The sequence below is a fragment of the Macaca fascicularis genome, chromosome 6 (genome assembly GCF_037993035.2).
Source record: "Macaca fascicularis isolate 582-1 chromosome 6, T2T-MFA8v1.1".
Lineage (NCBI taxonomy): Eukaryota > Metazoa > Chordata > Mammalia > Primates > Cercopithecidae > Macaca > Macaca fascicularis.
In genome coordinates, this window is record NC_088380.1 from 185981138 (window position 1) to 186003757 (window position 22620).

General features: G+C 58.3%; 1 protein-coding gene across 2 annotated transcripts in view; it reads right to left on the reverse strand.

Moving 5' to 3' along the window:
• Positions 1-22620, reverse strand: part of ADAMTS2 (ADAM metallopeptidase with thrombospondin type 1 motif 2) — a 235399-nt gene that overhangs the window by 8242 nt on the left and 204537 nt on the right. For both annotated transcript variants that reach the window (XM_045394647.3, XM_073994972.1), the window contains 11 exons: positions 21549-21694; positions 19391-19566; positions 17483-17616; positions 14164-14287; positions 13620-13700; positions 11383-11549; positions 9110-9269; positions 7181-7313; positions 6158-6365; positions 4054-4183; positions 2990-3079 (listed from right to left, as the gene is read on the reverse strand). In XM_045394647.3, coding sequence (XP_045250582.2) covers positions 2990-3079; positions 4054-4183; positions 6158-6365; positions 7181-7313; positions 9110-9269; positions 11383-11549; positions 13620-13700; positions 14164-14287; positions 17483-17616; positions 19391-19566; positions 21549-21694 — 1549 coding nt within the window. The remainder of the gene's footprint in view (positions 1-2989; positions 3080-4053; positions 4184-6157; positions 6366-7180; positions 7314-9109; positions 9270-11382; positions 11550-13619; positions 13701-14163; positions 14288-17482; positions 17617-19390; positions 19567-21548; positions 21695-22620) is intronic.

A 22620-nucleotide genomic window follows, 5' to 3' on the forward strand; every position in this document is an offset into this window, starting at 1 on the left:
AGACTCCTGCCTGCCAGGCTCTGAGCTGAAGGGAAATGAGCAAATGTGAGAGGCTAAAGCTGGTAGCAAGCGAGGCTTTCTTCCTGAGGTCACGGTAAAGTAGAAAGGGAACTAGGAAGGGACGGCTCAGTGCAGTGCAGCCCGGGCTATGTTTATGCACCACCAAATCACCTTCCATTTCCCATGCTTTGGAAAATGCTGGATGGAGAATACCTCATTCTCATTTCTCAATAAAGGAGTGATGGGCTCAGGCACCCATGCCAACATTCAAAAGGTCATGCAGCTGGTTAAAAAAGCAAGAGGCACCCTCCTCCACATGCGCCCTCCTCAGCAGCTGGCTGTAGGCGGTGTCTCCAGCCCGGGCCTAGGAGCCTCTTAGCGGGAGTTGCTCCTGACCCATCTCTGGGAAGAGAGACTGAGTGGAGGGAAGCACTGTCGGACCCAATTTTCCCTGATGCTCCTTGTCTCCCTTAAGCTTCGATTCCTTTTGATGATCAGTGGTCTGAGCTCTGGGCAGGCTGAACTCAGCCATCGCTACCATAGTTACTCTCTCCCCAAGCTAGCCCCTGGGCCTGGCCCTACACCCAAGGCCTGTCCCCATGATGCTGGGCTGCTCCCCACTGTTCTTTCTCATGGTCTCCCATGCTTTCTTCCCCCTCCCTGGTGGGACTCCTCAGTGATACAGAAAACGGAGAAGTGAGACTCCCACGGGCAGGGCACAGCCTGGGCCCCAGGTCAGGAGGTCCCTGTTGAACCCAGACCCTCTTTCTGGCCATTGTCAGCAATGTGAGAGAACACAGGCCCTGTGGCTGCCTGGGAAGACCTTAGAAGACATGGGCAGGCCGGTTGCCCAGAGAGCCACCACTGCCCTGTCCCCTCTCCCGACCCAGGCTTTCCCGGGGCTGGCCCAGCCCCCACCTGAGACAGCTGGGCACCTCTCCCTTCCTGAACAAGTAGCCCAAGGCTGAGAACTGTGCCTGGAGCCAGGGTAGTGACCTGCTGGTGGCTCACGGCAGGTGACCTGGACCAGCAATGTCTGGGCTACTGACCCTACATTCCCACTCCACAGGCTCTGCGCCCAAGATGAGGAGAAACCCATCTCCGTCCCTTTACCTGACAAGGAGACCTCCATATAGAACCTAGATATTCTTGCGAGGTGCTCATTTGACATGATTCAAAACCCGGAATCACGGTGGAGTGTCTGCATGATTTGCTATCAGATTTTGGAAAATGCCTGGGGAGGGGAGATATACCTTTCAGGGGGAGGGACCCTAAATATCTATCTTGGGCAGTGGGGAGTGTGGGGCAGTAAAGTCGAAACCAGGGTGATTAATGCTACTGAGTGAGGGCCCACCACTCCTCAGTGTCTGGGCCGTGAAAAAGAGAAGGAGCCATCAGCTTGCCAAACCCACGCACCCAGTTTTACGGAACTTTTATTGAGTTTATTTGTGGGATGCATGACAGGAGGTCTTTCCATCATTAGTAAGAATAAAAGGTCATTTTCACAGTCACTTTGGCACACGCTAACGTCTCATAAAAATAAAAAAAAAAAAAAACCAGAAAAGCAACGACAATGGAACCTATAGAATACGTCATTAAATACATACAAAACACTAATAAAATATCCCTGATAAACCAAAGTGCATATGCCCAGGACAGTATTGCACCTTCCCCAGTCGCACGCGTCGCTTGCATGGCCTCGTCAAAGTTGGAAGTTAACAGTCGTGAGATTAGTACGCAGGTGCACACCAGTTATTTACAGAACAGTAGTCAGAGCCGCAGGGGTAGGGACCGGCCGCCCGGCAGGGGTGCGGTGTGAACAGAGGCGGTGGCTGGGGTGGAGGGGCGGGGCGGAGTGCTACATGGATCGCGGCTCAGGGCCCAGGGGGTCGCCCCCCGGGTGTAAGGCCGCGCTGTGGAGCACCCTCGGGGGCTCCATGCAACAGTCAGCGCCGACTGGCCGGGGGGCATCAGGGCCGACTCCAGCCCGCAGAGACGGGCCGTGCGCACCGCTCAGCCCAGGGAGAGAAGCCGCCTGCACTTGGAAACCTTAACCTTGGCAAAGGTGGATGAACACACCAGCTCCCCTATACCTTCCCTGCCTTCGGCCTGGCCCACGTTCCCCCTCTGAAGCTGGAGCTAGCAGCCAATCCTGTTACCTTTCAACTTTAAGGCATTTTCTACATAGTTTTTCTAAGCAAAAAAGCAATAAAAATTGAGGTAATTCTGTAGTTGTTCACACTGGGAGGCGAGGCAGGCCCGCACCAGACATTCTCTCTCAGCCCTACGGCGGGGTCCTGTGCGTGAATGAGAAAAGGCCATTGGGGCTAATGGGCGGACAGTGGAGGTGGGGAGGGTCCCCACGCCCCGACCCGGAGGGACGCGCCCCTCTGCCGCCTCCGTGACCGGACCCCCGCGGGCCAGGGCCGGGCCGGGCGGGGCTGTGAGTTGCGCAAAGGCCGGGTGGACGCAGGCCAGAGTGTCACGAGTCAGAAGGACACGCTCAGCAAAGGGTCAGCAGCAGCAGCGACAGCGGTGGCAGCCGGGAAGCCCCTGGCAGTGCCGGAAACTCGGGGTGGGGTCCCCGCACGACGCAAGACCGCGCCCCCGAAACCCCCCAGGCCGCGCCTCAAGGGTGGGCGGGGCTGGGGGCGGGCTCGGCCCGGACAGACGGTCGCCCTTTGGCCACCGGCCCCTCCTGCAACCACGACAGATCTTTGCCCCTTCACAAGCCATCACCAACCAGGCTCCGGCCCCAGCAGAGGCCCGAGCCCCCGCCACGCCTCGGCGAGGCTGGCCCCGCCAGCAGGCAGCGTGGCCCGGAGCAGACGCCGAGCTCAGAGGCCCGGAGAAAACGGTCACCCCAGAGCGCGCCCGGAGAGTCAGGGGAGCTTTCCATAGACAGAGAGGAGGGGGGCCCAAGGCAAGCTCCACAGGGCGCAGGGCATGCACTGGAGGGCAGAGGCAGAGTTATAAACGGGTCGGTTACTTGACGAGATCTTCCGGATGGGCGAGTCGGGGTCCGGGCGGGACAGCCACTGAACTACGTAGCTCTTCTTGGAGGGGTCTGAGATGTTTCCTAGAGGGAGGAGAGAGGGGCTGCGGCTGCGGGGCACCAGGCTGGGGCCCCCACCCCAGGCAGAGAGGCTCCGGGTCTCCCCGGGGTCCTGGGGAAGTGTCATTCAAGGCCTTCCCGTCCCGGCCTCCCCATCAACCCCCTCCCCCCCCAGAAATGGTCCTCACTGCCAAGTCCACGCCCACCTCCTGCCCCTCCTGACGGCATCCTGGGTCTCAGCGATCCCGTCTCTCCCGCTGCCCTGGCATGCGGGCCCTGCCGCCTCCTTTTCTGGGCCAGCTTCTCTGCCTCTGCACCCTGCCCCCTCTCCAGGTTCCACCTGCTGACTCGACTCCAGCTCTGAGCTCCCCGAAAACTTGGACAGAGCAGAGCCATGGGAATGAGAGATCCCGGATCCACACTCCCCAACTGGGGGCAGGTGCCTTGGACAGAGCAGAGCCGTGGGAATGAGAGATCCCGGACCCACGCTCCGCAACTGGGGGCAGGTGCCTAGACCCCCCAGAGCTCCCTCCACTGTAGAAGGGAACTGTGGCAGGCAGGGTCTAGTCTTGAGCTGTGTGGAGACCTTAGACGTGGCCCATGTGCAGCATTTGGCCAGGCATCTGTGAGCAGTGGGTATTCTGGTTCTCCTCGAAGGGCACAGAGCACACCCTCTACTCACACAGGCACCCCCTACTCACACAGGCACCCCCTACACCATGGGTACCAGGCACTCCCTAGCTGACCAATTCCTGCTGTCACCGCAAGTCTGCAGTGCCCTGAAAGCAGGCAGGGGCGAGTCAGCTCCACACAGCTCCCTCCATTTCCTGACAGGCAAAGGTTCAGACCTGGCCGCAGTGCTCCGCTTCTCCACTCACAGATGCTGTGTCCAGCTACTCTCTGGCAAGAGCCAGATTTGCCTGAACCAAGTCCGACAACCCCGCCCTGGACGGCTGCATGCTGGGAGCAGGGGCAGGGGCTGCAGAGAGAGGGCTTACGGGGACAGGGGCCAAGCCGGCAGATCCTCGCCGTCTCAGGCCGCTCCTCTTGGCAGATGCCAAAGCTGTCGTCCGCGGTGCGGCAGAGCACTGGCCGCTCCTGAGTGCCGTTGCCACAGGTCACCGAGCACTGCAGGGGGAGAGTCGCCAGGCAGGGTTCACCTCCCATGCAGGGCCCACACTGGCAGAGCTGGAGGAGCCCACGGTCCCCAGGCACATGACCCAGGCACTCAGGAGGACACGTGGGACAGTGGGGAGAGTGGGGTTAGAGGCTGTCTTGCCCCACCCTCGGGGGCTGCTCCAGTCTCCTGGGGTCTAAAGAAGGGACCCACATGCCTGTCTCTCTGCCCATACACAGACTGGCATAGGCCTGGCACTGCTGGGCTCTCAATGACAGCCTCCCTTCTCTGGCTGGAGGAGGTCCAGGGCCCAGGAAAACCTGCTGTGCCCTGGGCAGGGGTTGGGGTGGGGCACTGTGAAAGCTCTGACTCAGCCTAGGAGGTGCCAGTAAGCACCCCACAGTCCTGGACACAAGGCTCTACCACTGGTGCCCTCACTGGCTCCTGCGGCCCCCAGCACCCCCGCTGCTCCGCCACACTGACCAGGGAGGTGCCAGAAGGAGCAGTCATGCCCAGCCCTGCCCGAGGAAAACTCTCCAGTCCTCACCACATGCGCAGGACAAGGCCGACTCAGCAGACCTGCATTGCTCAAAGCCTGCACATTCCCAACAAAGGCCGGTTTTTGTTTTTGTTTTCCTTTTGTTATTGGTTTTGAGACAGGATCTCACTATGTGGCCCAGGCTGGAGTACAGTGGCACGGTATCAGCTCACTGCAACTTCCACCTCCCAGGCTCAAGCAATCCTCCCACCTTAGCCTCCTGAGGAGCAGGGAGTACAGGCACACACCACCACACCTGGCTAATTTTTTAAATTTTTTGTAAAGACGGTGTTTTGCCATGCTGCCCGGGCAGGTCTCTAACACCTAAACCCAAGCGATCCACCCGCCTCGCCGCCCAAAGTGCTGGGATTGCAGGGATAAGCCATTGTGCCCAGTCCTTGTGCAACTCCTGGGAACCAAGCTCATGGAAGGTTCCACCCATTAAGAGTGCTTTTGCATGCTTGAGGCCTTCGGTCACACAGTACCAGTTGGTCTTGGTAGTTCACACCAGCGATGATGGATGGAGAACACCTGCTTTTCCTCTGAAGTCTGAGGTCACACCTACGTAGCTGACCCCAGTGAAAAGCCTGGACGCCCAAGCTCTGGTGGGCTTCCCTGGTTGGCAGCATTTCACGTGCATTGCCACACATGGGTGCAGGGAGAATTCAGGGCATTTCTGTGACCCCACTGGGAGGGGACACCGGGAGCCTGCGCCTGGATTCCTCCCAACCTCCTCGCCTGTGACTTCTTTTTCCCGATTCTACTCTGTATCCTTTCACTGTAAGCCCCTGCAACTGCGAGTCTGCGAATCCCACTTCTGAGTCCCTGAGTCCCGCTTCTGAGTCTGAGTCCTCCTAGTGGATTACTGAGCCTGACGGTGGTCTTGGGGAGCCCCTGACACATGCTCCTCCAGCTCTGCCAGCGTGGGCCCTACATGTGACTGGGCTGTCAGAGCTCACGTCAGCTCTGGTCTGGCCTCGGCTGGCTCTCAGGCCCTGCCTCTAGGACCACCCCTGTAGCCCTTCAGTCCATCCTCATTCTTCCTCCCAGCACAAGCCTAAGCACGCCCTGCTGATCTCCCCTCCTGCAAGTTTGGCTGGCCTCCTAGATACCCCTCCCGCCTCTGCATGAGACCCAGGCCTCCCCTAGGATCCTGGAGCCCTGAACATCCCCCTGGGCCTTGGAGCCCAGGCTACCCTCAGTTTCCTGGGATTCCAGATGCCGTATCAGACAGAAGCCTCTGCCTGTGCAGTGAAGACACACATTCCACTGGCTTCTTAGCACAGCACTGACCACGTGGCACCCACTGGTGCCGTGAAACCCACAGGATATGGCTCAGGACAGCAGCTACATCCAGACCCACTGCCAAAGGGGAATGCTCCGGTCACCCCAGTCCCACCCAAGCTCAGTTTGGGAGCTGAGGACACGGGATTGGGGGATTGCTCACCTGGGACCAGGGCCCGGCTCGCCAACGACCAGGGCAGAGCTCGCGGTTGCAGGCCCGGCGGCTCTCGGGCCGGGCGTCGTTGCAGTGCTTGGTGTGCACGGAGCGGGTGGTGTTGTTGTGGAGGGGCTGAATGCAGCGCACGGAGCGTACCTGCATGCCTGTCCGCCCACAGCTGTGGCTGCATGGCTCCCACTCGCCTGTGACCCACCTGCCAGGGCAGAGCAGTGCACGGTCAGGCCTCTGCAGCACCTGGAGAACCCACTCGCTGAGCTCCAGCGCTGCTCCCTGCAGCCCAGGTAGACAGCGAGAACAGAGGGCAGCCTGCTCCCCTCCCCGGTGCACCTTCTCTTATTCTCACTAAGATGCTGGCCATCCAGGCTTGCACAGAGGGGAAACTGAGGCTCAGCTGCCATAGGTCCTACTGATGATGAGTCCCATGCATTTCAGCACTGGGAGACCTTGGTGGAGCTGGTGGCTGTGGAGGGCCCTGGCCTCAAGAGGTTTCCCAGCCTCCTTAGGGTCTGGGCCCTGCTACCTGGCCTCACCTTCTGCTGACGTCACAAATCCTTCTGGGCAGAGTTCAAGAGCACTGTGGATTCCCTCAGCACCCTGTCCTATGTGGCTCCCACCTGCCCATTTACCAACCGTCTTCCCCACTGAGGTCCCTGGGCCCAGAAATGCAGCTGGGCCCAGCCCCAGGGCCTGAGCATCAAAGCCACTATTTAAGAAACATCTATGACAGGGCCAGGAGGCAAGCCCCGGGCCTCTGAACCTCCTTTTCCCCATCTGGGCATCACTGTTTCTTGTCACGTCTAAGATGCACATAACTGTTCAGTCTGGTGGGTCTGAAGCTGGGGTGCACCTTCTGCCCTGCAGCATCTTAGATTCCGTGAAATGTGGTGAGAAAGACTTTGTCAAATGCCCTGGAGGATGCCAGGCCCAGGCCCCACACCTCCAAGCATGGGACCCCTGGTGGCCCCTGGCCTCTCGCCTCTAGTGGGAGCCCGAGGTGGGGGCACTCACACTGGCTGGGAGCACTCCTGCGGGTTGCATGCTCGGCGGATGGCTTTGGGCTTCGAGAGGGCGGCACAGAAGCCGCGGTGCACCATCTTGTGGTCCAGCCTCCGGCGGCAGCCATACTTGGTGAACTGGGACCCTGAAGACAGAGAGCTCGAAGGGGCTCGGTGGGGCAGCACGCCGCACCCACGGGGCAAGGAGGGTTGGGCTTCACCAGCAGTGCTGGCCTCATTCTCCTGCTCACCCTTGTGATGACGATAAGGGTGGGCAGGGCATCGAGCCTGCGGCTGGCTGCGGGGAGGCTTGGTGTGCCCCAGGCGGAGGGGCGGGAGGGCAGCAGAGAAGCCACTTTCTCCCCTAGGCTGCTTCTCCCTCACTGGGCTCCTGGGTCAGAGTGGAGGCCCTATTTCCTCTCTACTGCTAGGGCACCGCGTCTACCTTGACCTCACATGCCCAGCAGGCCTGGTGCAAGCCAGGACCGGGGAAGCACTGGGCCCGCAGCCCGCATGCTTCCTCCCACAGGCCCGGAGCAGCTGTGCTCAACCTGGGTGATTTTCTCCAGCAGGGGACATTTGGCCATGTCTGGGACATTTTTGGTTGTCATAACTGGGGGAAGAGGTGCTACTGGCATCTGGTGGCAAAGGCCAGGGATGCTGCTCGGCACCCCACAGTACACAGGACAGCCCCCATGGCGGACAGTGATAGAGCCCAAAATGTCAGAGATGCCCAGGCTGCAAAACCCTGGCCTGCTGGGTGAGACCAAAGAAAGCACGGGGATAAAGCCCGACCTCCTCTGGGTGCCTGGAGGCATCAGGAAGCGGAGGCTGGGAGGCTGACGTGGTGGAAAGGCGGTGGAGGGGCTCAGGCGAGGAGAAGCCTGCGCAGAGGACCCAAGGGGGGACACGGTGTGTCCAGGAAAAGCCCTCAAGGCCAGCGTGGCCAGGACCGGGGGGTGAGGCACAGGGTGGAAATATACCGGGAGAGGCCAATAAGTTGCCCCAACCCTGGAGGCCATGAGGAGCATTTTGGTTTTTATTCTGAGAATAGAGAAAGCTGCTGAAGACTGTGACACCAGGAAGAGACACTGTCTGATGTGTCCCCTCAAAAGGTCACTTTAGAGTGAGAGTGGACACACAAGGGCCAGTCCAGAGGAAGGTGCCAGGACCAGGGGAATGGCCAGGAAGACGGGAAGAGCAGACAGGCCCAGGAGATTCGCGGGAATCACCAGGAGTGGATGTACTGATGAAATCCAGGCCTGGTGTAGGGCCAGGGGTGCACAGGGGCCCCGGAAGAGGACCCGGACCCTTCCTTCTGCCTGGGCCAGGGAATGACCCCACCTCTTGGTGAGCTCCTTGTCCTCCAGCTGTGGGCTCAGCATGGCGTCAAGGGAGGTCTGTCATGGCCACTTGCCTGGTATTGCCCAGCCCCCAGGAGCAGTGAGTACGCAGGACAGATCAGTGCTTCCTGTCCACCTCTGTACCCTACATCTGGGGTCCAATGTGGGTAGGACCCCTCCGTGCTCAGCCCTGCCCCAGAAACATCTGGGAGGCTTTTCCCAGTGAACAGAGGGAGAAGCCTCTGGGGGTGGCATCTGCACTGCCGGAGTCTTGCCTGTGCAATCCTGCCAATGCCATGGCGTGATCCTTCTGAGCCGCCCCCACATCAACCTCCCGCCAGGCCAGCCTGTCACCCCCACACTGAAGCGGGCCCACAAATACATACATGGTCCACGCCCCACACGCCCTTCGGCCACCTTGGACCCAATGCCCCAGCACCCACCCTTCCTGCCCACCTGCTGGCCCCTCCAGTGCCACTAAGCCCTCACCCACCCAGGCAAAGGTCCCTGCTCACGCTGGGCCCCACCCCAGGGAGGCTCCCTACCTTCTCGTGGCCACCCTCATGTCACCCAGGTCCCCAACTCCGAGACCCCCTCACCTCCGCCACAGGGCTTGGAGCACGGAGACCACTTCTTCAGGGCCCACTCGTAGACCACAGAGTCATCTTCCAGGACATTGTTGTCGTCGACATTGAGTGAGTCCTCATGGATCATGTATTTGTACGTCAGTGAGACCCGGGTGTCTCCCGCCGGGATGACCTGTGCCAGCCCAAGAGGCCTTGATGTGCCTGGCCTGCCTTCCACTCTTCCTCCCCAGCCAGCTTAGGAACGGCAGCCGAGGCCGACTCCAGAGGAGTCTCATCAATCATGGCAGCTACCGTCCATGAAGTTGCCCTGAGCACCGCATTCATGAACACAGAGCCTTTACCCCAGGGGCACACGGAGAGGTTCCCGTGAGCCTCTGTCTCAACATTTTTGTTACTCAATCAATATATAACCTGGTTTTCTGTGTGAGTCTATTTTTTTGTTTGTTTTTGTTTTTGAGATGGAGTTTCACTCTTGTAGCCCAGGCTGGAGTGCAGTGGTATGATCTCGGCTCACTGCAACCTCCGCCTCCCGGGTTCAAGCCATTCTCCTGCCTCAGCCTCCTAAGTAGCTGGGATTACAGGTGCCTGCCACCACGTCTGGCTAATTTTTGTATTTTTAGTAGAGACGGGGTTTCACCATGTTGGCCAGGATGGTCTTGAACTCCTGACCTCGGGTGATACACCTGGCTTGGCCTCCCAAAGTGCTGGGATTATAGGCATGAGCCACTGCGCCTGGCCTATTTGTGAGTCTGTTTAAAGACACTTTATTTGATATTGACTGTGATTCATTAACACTGAACTCACAGTCAATAGCACTGCAGCCCATGCCTGAACGAAGCTTATTCAACACACGTATTTTCTTCTTAAGACAACACTACTCCCTGGGCTTAGGAACACTGGACAGCGCTTCAGCAATAGGCTCGGGGTGATTTTAAACAGTGAAATCACCCCCAAAGTGGCACAAAATGTGACATATATGACACTCAACAGACTGCAGAAAGAACCCATTTGTGGGATGAGAGCAGAAACAAGCAGACAGCGTGCCGAGTTGCTTCCACCTCCACTGGGAACACGTGTGTCAGGGAACTCACACTTCACCGCTCTGTGCATGTCCATTTGGGGCTCACAGATCAATGTTAGTGAGCAGATGAATTTGCAAATACAGAAACCGCGAGTACCGAGGACCAACGGCTCACACACTGATGCAGGCAGGTCACCAAAGGCACTTTCAGGGGGCAAGAAGTCACTGCAGGTGAGGCGGGCAGGGTGGCATGGGGTACACGGGGCGTACCTGGCTCACTGCTGCACCTGTTTACAGGTGCACCCACGTGTGGAGCGCTGGGGCCTGGCAGATTAATCCCAATGCCAGCATGCCCACCTTAGGGGAGGGGCTCCAGAGCACGAGAGCCTTATTTGTGATGGGTATATATATATATATTTTTTGAGATGGAGTCTCGCTCTGTCGCCCAGGCTGGAGTGCAGTGGCGCGATTTCGGCTCACTGCAAGCTCCGCCTCCCGGGTTCATGCCATTCTCCTGCCTCAGCCTCCGAATAGCTGGGACTACAGGTGTGCACCACCAGGCCCGGCTAATTTTTTGTATTTTTAGTAAAGACAGGGTTTCACCATGTTAGTCAGGATGGTCTCGGTCTCCTGACCTCGTGATCCGCCCGCCTCGGCCTCCCAAAGTGCTGAGATTACAGGCGTGAGCCACCGCGCCCAGCCGATGTGTACCTTTTTTGACAAATAAAAGATATCCCTGTGCAGTTAAAATTAAATTTTAAAAAGTGATCTGACCTCGTCGAAACCATGTAAAAAAAAAAAAGTGATTTGAAAACCCAGCCCCTTGGTACTTTTCTATAACCAGGAGATCTGGGGTCCATCCTGCTTAGAGACGCACTCCAGCGCAGCCTGGGTCTGGGCATCTAGCTTCCCGGACCCTGACTGTCACCTCCCGGAGTGTTACCAGGTTCCAGCGTAACAGCACACTCGAACGAGCATGCTGATGGCAGCTGTGAATGTCATTCAGATGGTGAAACCGAAACCCTCAAAGGTCGAGTGTGCCCAAGGTCACCTAGGGGCCATGTGGGGTCCAGAGCCCCGACTCGTGGACGCATGTCCCTTCCTGGCTCTGATGAAGTCGGAGCCCCTTGGAGCCAAGGGCAGGCCAAAGGGGCCATGCAGAGTGTGACCTGAAGGGTCAGGAGGCTCAGTGTCCCAGGCACCCCCATCCCTCCCCCAGTGGCCACCCGCACCCCTGCCTGGGCCCAGCCCTGCCCAGACTCACCAGAACAGTGATGGTACCGTGGAGGGGGCCCATGGTCTGCAGCGTCTCCCGGCCGTCTTCGTCCCTGTACTCCCACTCCACGCCCATGGCAATGAAGGTTTTGGAACTGGCATCCACATCATTCTCTTCATTTAAGATGAACTTGCCTGTCTCCAGGTTCTTGATGGCTGAGAATGGCAAGACCAAGTCGCCTGTTGTGGTCACCCAAGGGCAGGACCCAGGCCCACTGGTTTGGGCTGGTCGGGGAGTGGTGGGCAGCCAGACCCCTCATCTCTCTGGCTGCCCCCCGCCAGTTTCCTCTGTGCCACGACAGCCCAAAGGGCTCTGGGAGCCCTGCTTGCCCATCACTGCTCCCTTGGGACCAGATTACCCTCGACTCACAGCCTCTGCCCCCACCAGCCCTGGAGGTGCCGGCTCCCCTTGGAAGCCACTCAGTAGCTGCCAAGGCCACCTACCGACAGCCTATTGGGAGCACTCAGTGGGCACTTAGAGGCCACCCTGGGCAGGATGGCTGGGAAGGGTCTCTACCCAGTGCAGGGCATCTGCTGGACAGGCGAGCACTGGACGCTGCTGGGGTAGGGGCTTCCTGCCATGGGGTGAGCAGATGTCCGGCTGAAGCAGCGGAACTCCCATCAGTGACCATGGCCCAGCCGAGGCCCCAGCAGCTCCCCACAGGTCCGGAAGAGGCCTGGCCCGATTGGGCGACACTCAGGTCATCTAGGAGCAGAGGACTTGGCTAGCCAGGAAGCCCCATGCTTTCTGCAGTGTGGGGGGCGGCTGCTGCGGGGCAGCCGGGTGGCGTGAGTAGAGCTGCAAACAGGGCACTAGTCAGAGAATCATTCCCTGCCACGTCCTCTGTAATTCTGTCAACTCACAAACAAAGCCTCTGATTGGTGGCACAGGCCCCTGACTTCTCTTTCCACAGAGAGCGGCCTCAGCCCCACAGGCGGTGGCAGGAAGCAGTGTTGGCACAGAAATGTCTTTTGTTCAGAAACTGACTTTTCTGTTCACTTTCTGCTTCAGGCAAGTGGTACAGATTTTTGAATTTAGGGTAGCAATCTAAAGTTTCCTCTTAAGATGAGTAAGAGGCTGGGCGCGGTGGCTCACACCTGTAATCCCAGCACTTTGGGAGGCCGAGGGAGGTGGATCATGAGGTCAGGAGATGGAGACCATCCTGGCTAACACGGTGAAACCCTGTCTCTAGTAAAAATACAAAAAATTAGCCAGGCGTGGTAGCGGGCGCCTGTAGTCCCAACTGCTCGGGTGGCTGAGGCAGGAGAATGGTGTGAACCCGGGAGGCGGAGGTTGTTTTGCTGTGAGCCAAGATCGGGCCACTGCACTCCACCCTGGGCGACAGAGCGAGACTCAAAAAAAAAAAAAAAAAAAAAGAAAAGAAAAAAAAAAGGTAAGAAAGAAAAATGAGTATCAAAAGAGAGTGAGACCCTGTCTCTAAATAAAAACAAAATAAAATAAAACAAAAGGGCATGGTGTGTTTGTCAGGCAGCGTGGGAGCCCCGACCCTGTCCAGCCTCCTGGGGACAGGGATGAATGTGGGGCTCAGACTGGGGAAGGGACTTATCCAGGGGCCCAGCAGTCCCTGGTATCACTTCTGACCTTGGCCCACGAGTCCCCAGAAGGCAGGGCCCAGGCACCTGCAGGGGAAGGGCGGACAGGCCGTGAGAGCCTCCCGCGTGGCCTGGGAGGGCGCAGTCTCCCAGGCAGTGCTGCTTCGTGGAAAGGGGCACCCAGAGGTGTGAGAACATCCATATTTCCGGGAGATACCAGAATCCCTATTTTAGCTGGAATCTCTTGAATTTAAAATTAAATGGATTGAAAATATAAGTGCACTGTGTGCGCCCACCTGCCAGCTGCCTTGCTGTGCGGATGGGAGGGCTGCCCAGGACCCTGCTGCCTGCAGACCCTGCCTGCCTTCCCACCCCAACCGTGAGAACAGGTGACAGGGAGTCATCCTGTAGGCTGAGGGACACATGTTTTGGATATACGTCCTTTCACAGCTGCTGCCAAGTGGAGCCCTCTGATCCAAAACCCTGGCCTCTCCACAAAGGGAGGACCCTGGGAAAGGGCCCAGGTGGGCTGAGCAGAGGGACAAGTCGGGGAGGGGCTGCCCTGGCTCAGGTCACAGCTGTACAACCCAGGCCCCTGACCCCTAGCACTGCCCATTGATCCCAGAGGAGCCAGGTCTTGAGGACGCCGAGTTGTCCGGCTCTGAGACTCACCCAGATGGTGGTTGGTGGCGTCTACCTCCTGAATGAGCAGGTGCCTGGCTCCCGCGGGGATCTCAAACATCTTGATGTAACCTTTTTTGATGTGGAAAGACACAGCAAACTGAGAAGGGAAAGGGCTGCTCGAATTCGCACACTGCAAGGAGGGGCCTCGCTCTTAAAGCAGTTCCCTTGGGGGCTCTCCCAGGACGCTGGTATTTCTCTGGCTTTGAGCACCCACCTGAGAGGGGCCACCAGGAAAGCTGCTGCCTCTGGGCTAGTCTCTAAGGCCCAACCCGGGCATCCTCATAAACTGGCATTCTCCACTCTGACTCCTGTGACTCAGGCCCCCACTCTCCTCTTCTCCACCCACCCTGGCACCCAGCTGGGGCTGTCCCCGACTTAGGATTCTCCCTCCCCATCACTGTCACAGACCTCTCCCCCTCCCCAGAATAGTCATGACCCTGGACAGTCCCAGGATGAGTCAGGCCCACAGCTGTCTGGGCATGAGCTACTGCAGGCATCCAGGCTCCAGGGCAGAGGGCAGGGACTCACTCACCGTGCTTCTTGGGTGACCGTGTGAACGTGCCCTTGACCACTTTGCAGTGGCTGTTGTCCCCTCCACACACGCCACACTTGTCTTCCTGCTTGCTGGAGCCGATCACACCGTCACAGCCTACCTTCTGTTGGGGGAGAAGGCAGTGAGCCCTTGAGATGTTCGGCTAGTAGAGTCAGGGTCATACTATGTTGTCCCCAGTCTCAAACACCTGGCCTCAAGAAATCCTCCTGCCTTGGCCTCCCAAAGCATTTGGATTACAAGCATGAACCACCTCGCCTGGCCTCATCTTTTATTACCTCCAAAATCAGAATGTGTCTGGTCATCAGTTAAACCGACCTTGCCTGCCATCTACAGCATGTCTCGACCTGGCAGTTTCCGTCTGGGTCCCTGTATATGTGGCTTATCTTGGGCAGGGGACCCACCGGGGCCCAGGCAGACACTGTCCCTGGCTTGGTGAACATTTATGTTTGGCAAGCGGGAGATGCTGTTTATTTTTAAATTTTTTTTTGAGACAAAATCTCACTCTGTCACCCAAGCTGGAGTGCAGCGATACAATCTCAGCTCACTACAACCTCTGCCTCCTGGGTTCAAGCAATTCTTCTGCCTCAGCCTCCCGAGTAGCTGGGATTACAGGTGCCCACCATCACGCTGGGCTAATTTTTTTGTATTTTTAGTACGACGGGGTTTCACCATGTTGGCCAGACTGGTCTTGAACTCCTAACCCCAGGTGATCTGCCTGCCTTGGCATCCCAAAGTGCTGGGATTACAGGCCTGAGCCACTGCACCCGGCCAAGTGTTGATATTCTTTAATAAACAGAATCCAGTGGGATATTAATTTTGATCCAGTATTAGATTCTGCATGAATATTTATGTTTTCTAATTATGTAAAATTGAGCAACCTGCTATTACCTGTCAAAATCAACATTAATAAAATATTTAACCTATTCTTTTTTTTTTTGAGATGGAATCTTGCTCTGTCACCTAAGCTGGAGTCAGTGGCGCGATCTCGGCTCACTGCAGCCTCCGCCTCCCGGGTTCAAGTGAGTCTCCTGCCTCAGCCTCCCAAGTAGCTGGAACTACAGGCATGTGCCACCATGCATGGCTAAATTTTTTTGTATTTTTAGTAGAGATGGGGTTTCACCATGTTGGTCAGAGTAGTCTCGAACCCCAGACCTCAAATGATCTGCCTGCCTCAGCCTCCCAAAGTGCTGGGATTATAGGCGTAAGCCGCCGCGCCCAGCCCCTATCCTTCTTTAATATCAATGTGAGGAATGAAGTGATAGCCATACCCACTGAGATAGTGGATTAGTAATCTTCCCTCCCCGTTAGGTTTGCAACCACGTTCATAGCTGCCATCTAAAGCTACTTGTACCACAACTGTTTCCCACGCTTGCTGCCTGTATTAATTATGTTTTTGTTTTTTAAAATTTCGTACGTCTTGATATTTTGACACCTTGAAAGTCTTCCTGTCTGGGGAGAGATCACACCTCCCAGGGCTCCCCAGTTCTAAGGGACAGCAAAGCACTGGGCTGGGGACCTACCTTTCATATGCAAACCAGCCAGTCCTCAGTCTATACCCCAAGTACCCCCTTTATCCAGGCCTCACATACCAAACCACGATTCCTTCACCCTAAGTCATCCCAGGGTCAGGTACCACACAACTGGGGACCACCCTGGACTCCAGAGCTCACTGGAGTGGTTCAAACTGGCCATTCCCGAGCTGTTCCCCTTGCCCTGCCCTGCCTTCCTGAGGAGGCCTCTCAGTGCCATTGGCCTCCCCACGTCCTCACTGGGTCACCTCCATCAGTTAAAATCCCACGGGTACAAAGCAGACACCACCTGTGCTTGTTTTGGAGTATTTGGTGTCACCATCTCTGAGCCGGCTATATAGCCCAGCCTCCCTGCCAGGCTCTGGCTGATCCGGCTGAACCAGCCTCTCTGCCCTGCCGAAGTCACAGTCACAGGAGTGAATGCAGAGCAGCTCTTGAGCACCACCTGGCTCCAGCTCCCAGCCTCCAGCCCCCAGCCCCCAGCCCCCAGCCCCCAACTCCCAGCCCCAAGACCCCAGCCCCCAGCCCCCAACTCCCAGCCTCCAGCCCCCAGCCCCCAGCCCCCAGCCCCCAGCCCCCAGTCTCCAGCCCCCAGCCCCCAGCTCCCAGCCCCCAGCCCCCAGCCCCCAGCCCCCAGCTCCCAGCCCCCAACTCCCAGCCCCCAGCTCCCAGCCCCCAGCCCCCAGCCCCCAGCCCCCAGCCTCCAGCCCCCAGCTCCCAGCCCCCAGCTCCCAGCTCTAGCCCCCAGCCCCCAGCCCCCAGCCTCCAGCCCCCAGCCCCCAGCCCCCAGCCTCCAGCTCCCAGCCCCCAGCCCCCAGCTCCCAGCCCCCAGCCCCCAGCCCCCAGCTCCCAGCCTCCAGCTCCCAGCCTCCAGCTCCCAGCCCCCAGCCCCCAGCCTCCAGCCTCCAGCTCCCAGCCTCCAGCTCCCAGCCCCCAGCCCCCAGCTCCCAGCCTCCAGCCTCCAGCCCCCAGCCTCCAGCTCCCAGCCTCCAGCTCCCAGCCCCCAGCTCCCAGCTCCCAGCCTCCAGCCCCCAGCCCCCGCCGCTGCACCTGCACCCACTCCCGAGATGCCTTCCTGCCGACGCTGCAGGAAGGTCAAGCCAGAGTCAAGCCAGAGTCAAGCCAGAGTCAAGCCAGAGTCAGCCTCCACGACTCCTGCCATCTGTCCTGTCTACACAAGCCCTAACCAGAGGCTTCCAGTTGTTTGCGGGGGAGCCTGGCAGGGACAAGTCTATGTTCATGTCACTGTCACATGCTGAGGTGACACGATTGTTTTTCCTGACAGCCTAAGACTGAAGCCAAAGGCATCATAATAAAAGAAAACAGGGGCGCATTTCTACAAAGCACCAAACCAGTGACCCTCACAGGGGTCCCCCAGATCCAGCAAGAAGCTGCCCAGTGCCCTGCAGGGTGCAAGGACGGGGCCTGCTTCACAAGGGTCCCCTGTAGGTCACGTGCATTGGAAATCACCTGGGATGCTCCTAAAAATTCACGCTCCCAGGCCGCCACCCTGACCTGTGGAATCAGGATGTCTGAGGTGGAGTCCAAACTCTCCAGGTGAATCCTAGGCATACTCAAGTCTGAGGCTCCCAGCACAGGGAAGAGGTAAACAGACATTTGCTAAGAGCCTGCCCTGGTCCGGGCATTGTTCTGACACTTTGTGTGCTTAACCTCATGCATCTTCCCTGTAGCCCGAAAAGGGGGAGGTCAGTACCCAGGAAGCTGAGACTTGACACGGTAGCCCCCTGCGCCGGCCTCTGTGTACTCACCCTGCAGTCCCCGCGCACGCAGAGGCTGAAGGCGTCCTTGTAGGAGCAGCGTGTCCCGTCATGCACCATGCGCTTCATGGACACCACCTCCCCAGTCTCCCTGGACTCGCAGTACAGGTGGCATCTCTCCTTGGCTGGAAGGGAAGCAGCCGGGGATCTGCAAGGAGCCCTGATGGCTTCCCCAGGTGTGTGCAAAGGAGGCACCACACAGGGAGACATTTCCACGAGGGTCTTAGGACTCACCTGCCCCCACGTGGCCCACCCTCCAGGGCAGACAGAGAGGGAAAGGGGTAGGTGACAGCAGCCCCCGCCCTGTTTCTGTCTCCTGAGCCTTTGACCCTGGTGGTTGTGGACTTCGGAAGCGCTTTTCCCAACCAAGCCAGCCAGGCTGTTGGTGCAGCCTGGCTTTCACGTCCCGAGGCCCCGCCTGGAGACCCCTGAGGCTGCAAATGACTGTTTGCTGGGTCCCTATCTAAATAACCCTTTCCAGGCCGGGCACGATGGCTCACGCCTGTAGTCCCAGCACTTTGGGAGGCTGAGGCGGGTGGATCACTTGGGGTCAGGAGTTCAAGAGCAGCCTGACCAACATGGTGAAACCCTGTCTCTACTAAAAATACAAAAATTAGCTGGGTGTGGTGGCGGGCGCCTGTAATCCCAGATACTTGGGAGGCTGAGGCAGGAGAATCGCTTGAACCCAGGAGGTGGAGCTTGCAGTGAGCCAAGACTGTACCACAACACACTGCACTCCAGCCTGGGTGACAGAGCAAGACCCCACCTCAAAAAAAAAAAAAAAGAAAAAGAAAAAAAAAAAGGGTCAGGAGCAATGGCTCACGCCTGTAATCCCAGCACTTTGGGAGGCCGAGGCGAGCAGATCACAAGGTCAGGAGATTGAGACCATCTTGGCTAACATGGTGAAACCCCGTCTCTACTAAAAATACAAAAACAAAAATAGCCGGTCGTGGTGGCCGGCGCCTATTGTCCCAGCTACTCGGAAGGCTGAGGCAGGAGAATCGAGTGAACCTGGGAGGCAGGGCTTGCAGTGAGCTGAGATTGCACCACTGCACTCCAGTCTGGGCAACAGAGTGAGATTCCGTCTCAAAAAAAAAAAAAAAAAAAGTAAATAAAGAATCCTTTTCAGTCAATCTCTGAAATCCAGAATGAGGCCAGCCTGCCTGGATTCAGACCCAGATCCCCGGAACCCTCCCTTCTCAGCCTTTATCTCAGAGGCAACGAAAACGCTGGGCCCCCAGACTGTAGCCTCTGCCAGAGGGGGACCCCATCTGCTCTGTCACCTCCAACCCTGCACTGGCCCACATGGGGCAGCAGGTGCTGGGCTAGGGCAATAGCCACGGAGGAGAAACAGGGACTGTATGTTTACAGACTGTCACACGAAGGTCCCCAGCTGCCACACAAGCACTGCCATGCCCAAGGCCACCAGACTCCTCAGGTCCCTGAGCAATAAATGCCTTCTACTGCTGAAACCAGTTGAAGTCAACTTTCTGACACTTGCAACTGAGAGTCCCGACTAATAGTGAAGGTCAGAGGTCACCAGATTCCTTGGCAGGGCCAGCCCCAGCCTCAGCCTTCAGCTGACCATGCAGTTCAAGCCTTGTCCACCCCTGGTGGACTGCAGGAGCCAGCCCCTGCCGAGCCCGCAGCCCAGCCACCTCTTCCGTGTCCTCAGCTACTCCAGGTGTTCCGGCTGCTCTGGGATTGCAGCCCTGCTAGGAACCTTAATGCCCCACCCGGGAGTGGCCCAGGGCAGCCACGCCAGTGGGCTCTCCTGCTAGCCCAGGGTCGTGGCAGCCTTGCCCCATGCAGGATCAGAGGCACAAGCCAAGGCAACCCCCACTTGCCCACCCTAGGGGCTGCCTGCTGAGCCCCACGGCTGTCCCCAGAGGGGCTCACCATCCCGGTGCTCGTGGGGCAGCCAGTGGTGCTGGGCGTCACCGTGCTCGAAGTACAGGTCCCACTGGCGGCACTGCTCCTCACGGAAGTCAGCCAGGGAGTCGGGGCAGTCCTGGCGGCTGCAGAGCTGGAAGTCGTAGGCAAGGCCCGAGCAGGTGCGGCCCCCGTTGGCCGGGCTGGAGGAGAAAGCAAAGGCCTTGCCGCTCAGCACCAATGGAAAGAGGCAGCACCCGGGTGCCACCTGTGAGATCTTTTCAGGGGGGATCCCTAAGTCTCAGGTGTCAGGGGGCAGCTCTGCTGAGCAAAGGGACCTTGTCCTGCCACGTCACAGGTGTAAGACCTGGGCAGTTCCCCGGCCTGTTGGGCCTCAGAGTGAAGATCTTGAAAGGACAGGGCAGGATGGCCACATCCTCCCTCCTGGGGCTCCTGTGGGGAGGCAGCATCTGCTCACAGCCCTGGTGCCACCCCCTCCCCAGCACTGGTGCCTGGGCTTGGAAATGAACAGGAAGCTGTGATTGGGTGTTTAGGTCTGTGTTCCCCACGGGTCGAAAACCCCAGCCGGCAGGAGTTGGGCGAGTCTCCTCTGCAGCTGGCCCTGGGCACTGAGCCTGGCACGGAAAGAGGCATGCTGAGGCCCCAGGGTCCCGGTGCTGCTGCTCTGAGCAAGTGTCTGGCACAAGGCAGGTGTACCACGGCCGCTGGGTTTTCTCCCTGCAGACAAGGCGGGCTGCGTCTCTGTAACGTCTTCGCTTCACTGAGAACAGCACCAACCCACACACTGCCTTTTGCGGTTCTAAATGCCCAGCAATCTCTTCCCGAGTATGGTGTAAAAGCCCCAAGCGTGCTTGAGGAGGGGCCACGGGGCTCCCTGCCTGCTCCTGGCCAGGAGGGCAGCCTGGAGCCTGGGGCAGGAGGACAGCAGGGGTAGGAGAGGGCTCCATGCACACGCGTGTTCACAAGTGCTGAGGGAGGCTGTCCCACCGGGGATCCCAGGGCATGCATGGGTCCCCATGCCCTGTTGATATGGTCTTGACTCCCTCCCCAGAACCAAGACTGATGGCCCTCTCTGGCTCCCCAGGGTCCAGTTCAGGCTCGGCCAGAGCAAGCAGAGCAGCCCAAGGGAACAGGACCCAGGAGCGGCTGCCGAGGCGGGAGCCCAGCAGGGACGCACCCCAGAGGCCTGCTGGCCAGCTGGTAACTGGGCCTGGCTGTGCATCTGTGATGCCCGATTTGAAGGCTGGAAATCTGTTTTGTTTGTTTTTCTAATGTGAAATTACAGATTGTCAATATTTTCAGGCAAATCAAAATCTTTAAACTACCAGACAGGCCAAAAAGGAAAGACAGAAGCTCTGTGCGTCTAAGCAGCCGCAGGGCCTGCAGCACAAGGGCCCCCTGGGCGGGTGGGAGACGGAGTAACGCTGATGTCTGCGGAGGGTTCTCCCTCCGCCCCAGCCCCACCAGGACGCTCCCTGGGTGAGGCCGGGGTGAGCGTTCAGGCAGGAGGAGGCAGGCAGAGGAAGAGGGAGAGGAGGGTGTGGATAAGAAAGTGGCTGTGGGCCGAGGAGGTAGCATGGGCCCAGGAGACATTTACAGGGTGTGTGGGGTGAGGCGGCAGGAATGAGAAGGGGCAAGAGGACAGCACAGGGCATGGGGCCTGCGTGATGGGCGGGGGTGGGGTGTGGCTGGGCATGGGGACGCAGCTGGCATGGGCCAGCTCCACAGGCTGTCCCTCCCCTGGACAGCCAGACACTGATGACAAGTCCCGACCCTGCCCTCACCTGGCTGCAAACAGCTGCCCAGGGGCTGGCATCTGGGGGCCTGAGAGACCACCCCCCTTTACCCCCATTTTCCGCAGCTCGGTCCTACCTCCTCTCCTCCACGCCCGTGGCCAGGAGAGACAGAGTAAACCTGTCTAGAGTGGGCTGCAGGCAGGTGGGCTGCAGGTCCAGTCCGGGGCAAGGGGTAAGAGGCAGAGTTAAGCGTCCCCTGAGCCATGGCCCCCTCCCAGGTAGGGTGAGGCGGGCAGGGCAGCCTGCCCTGCACCTCTCCAGAACTGGTGGGCAGCCACAGGGCCCTCCCGGACAGGGCTGGCTGGAGAGGGTCTCCTGGACCCTCAGCTGCCACTCAGGAAGGCCAGGGGAACGTGGGGCCAACTCACTGTGGGTTGTCGCACTGGCGGGTCCGGAACTTCACGCCGGTGCCACAGGTACGCGAGCAGGAGCCAAACGGACTCCAAGCGCCCCAGTTGCCGTCCCGTTTGAGGATGTCGGGCGTCAGCCAGATGCAGTGTCCTTTAAAGCAATGCTGAAAGATAGGAAGCCAGTGGCTCCACTCGCCCTCACACCGGGCCGCTCCGCAGCCTGCAGTGCCTGGGACACATCCTGGCCTGGCGCGGGGGAACAGGGGGAGCTCACCCTCCCTGCCCCTAGATGCTCAGAGCCCCTGGAAGACAGGCCTCAGCCGCCAGAGGCAATAAGAGGCACAGTGAGGGGCCGGCCTGCCCTGCCTCCCGCTTGCTGACCCACCCTTCTGCCTTCCAGCAGCTCTGTGTCCCCTCAGCCGGAACCTGCACCACACTACGTCGCCAGGATAGATGCCTCCTGGGTGCCCACACGCAGCCCGTTTATAAAGATACCACTGGCGTATCAGGCCAGTGACTGCGAGACATACAAGGTTTATTTAAGTAAAAAAGGCAATTTAGAGGAAATACTATGGAAAAGAGGGACAAGTAATATGCTGACATGGTAAAAACCGGGAATAAAGTCCAACGCTGGCATGTAGGAAAAACAATTTCACAACTTCATCTGATTACAGTGCTCCCATTCCTCTAGGTCTAGGGGGAGGAAGCGTCTATAGTTTAGGGGACACGCTTTAAGAAGAAGATTGCAAAATTAAAGAATTAAATTAGGTGCAAAATGGATTATTGACTTGAAATGAGAAAATACATCACACAAAAACGTTTTAAAACTGACAATCACCACAAACAACCAAAAAACAGAGAACAATGATAGAACTTTTCCTTCAGTTCTGACTGCGTACTGTTTTTTGTTTTTTTTTTTTTTTTTTTTGAGACGGAGTCTTGCTCTGTTGCCCAGGCTGGAGTGCAATTACTATCTCGGCTCACTGCAAGCTCCGCCTCCCGGGTTCAAGCAATTCTCCTGCCTCAGCCTCCCGAGTAGCTGGGATTACAGGTGCCGCCACCATGCCCAGCTAATTTTTGCATTTTTTTT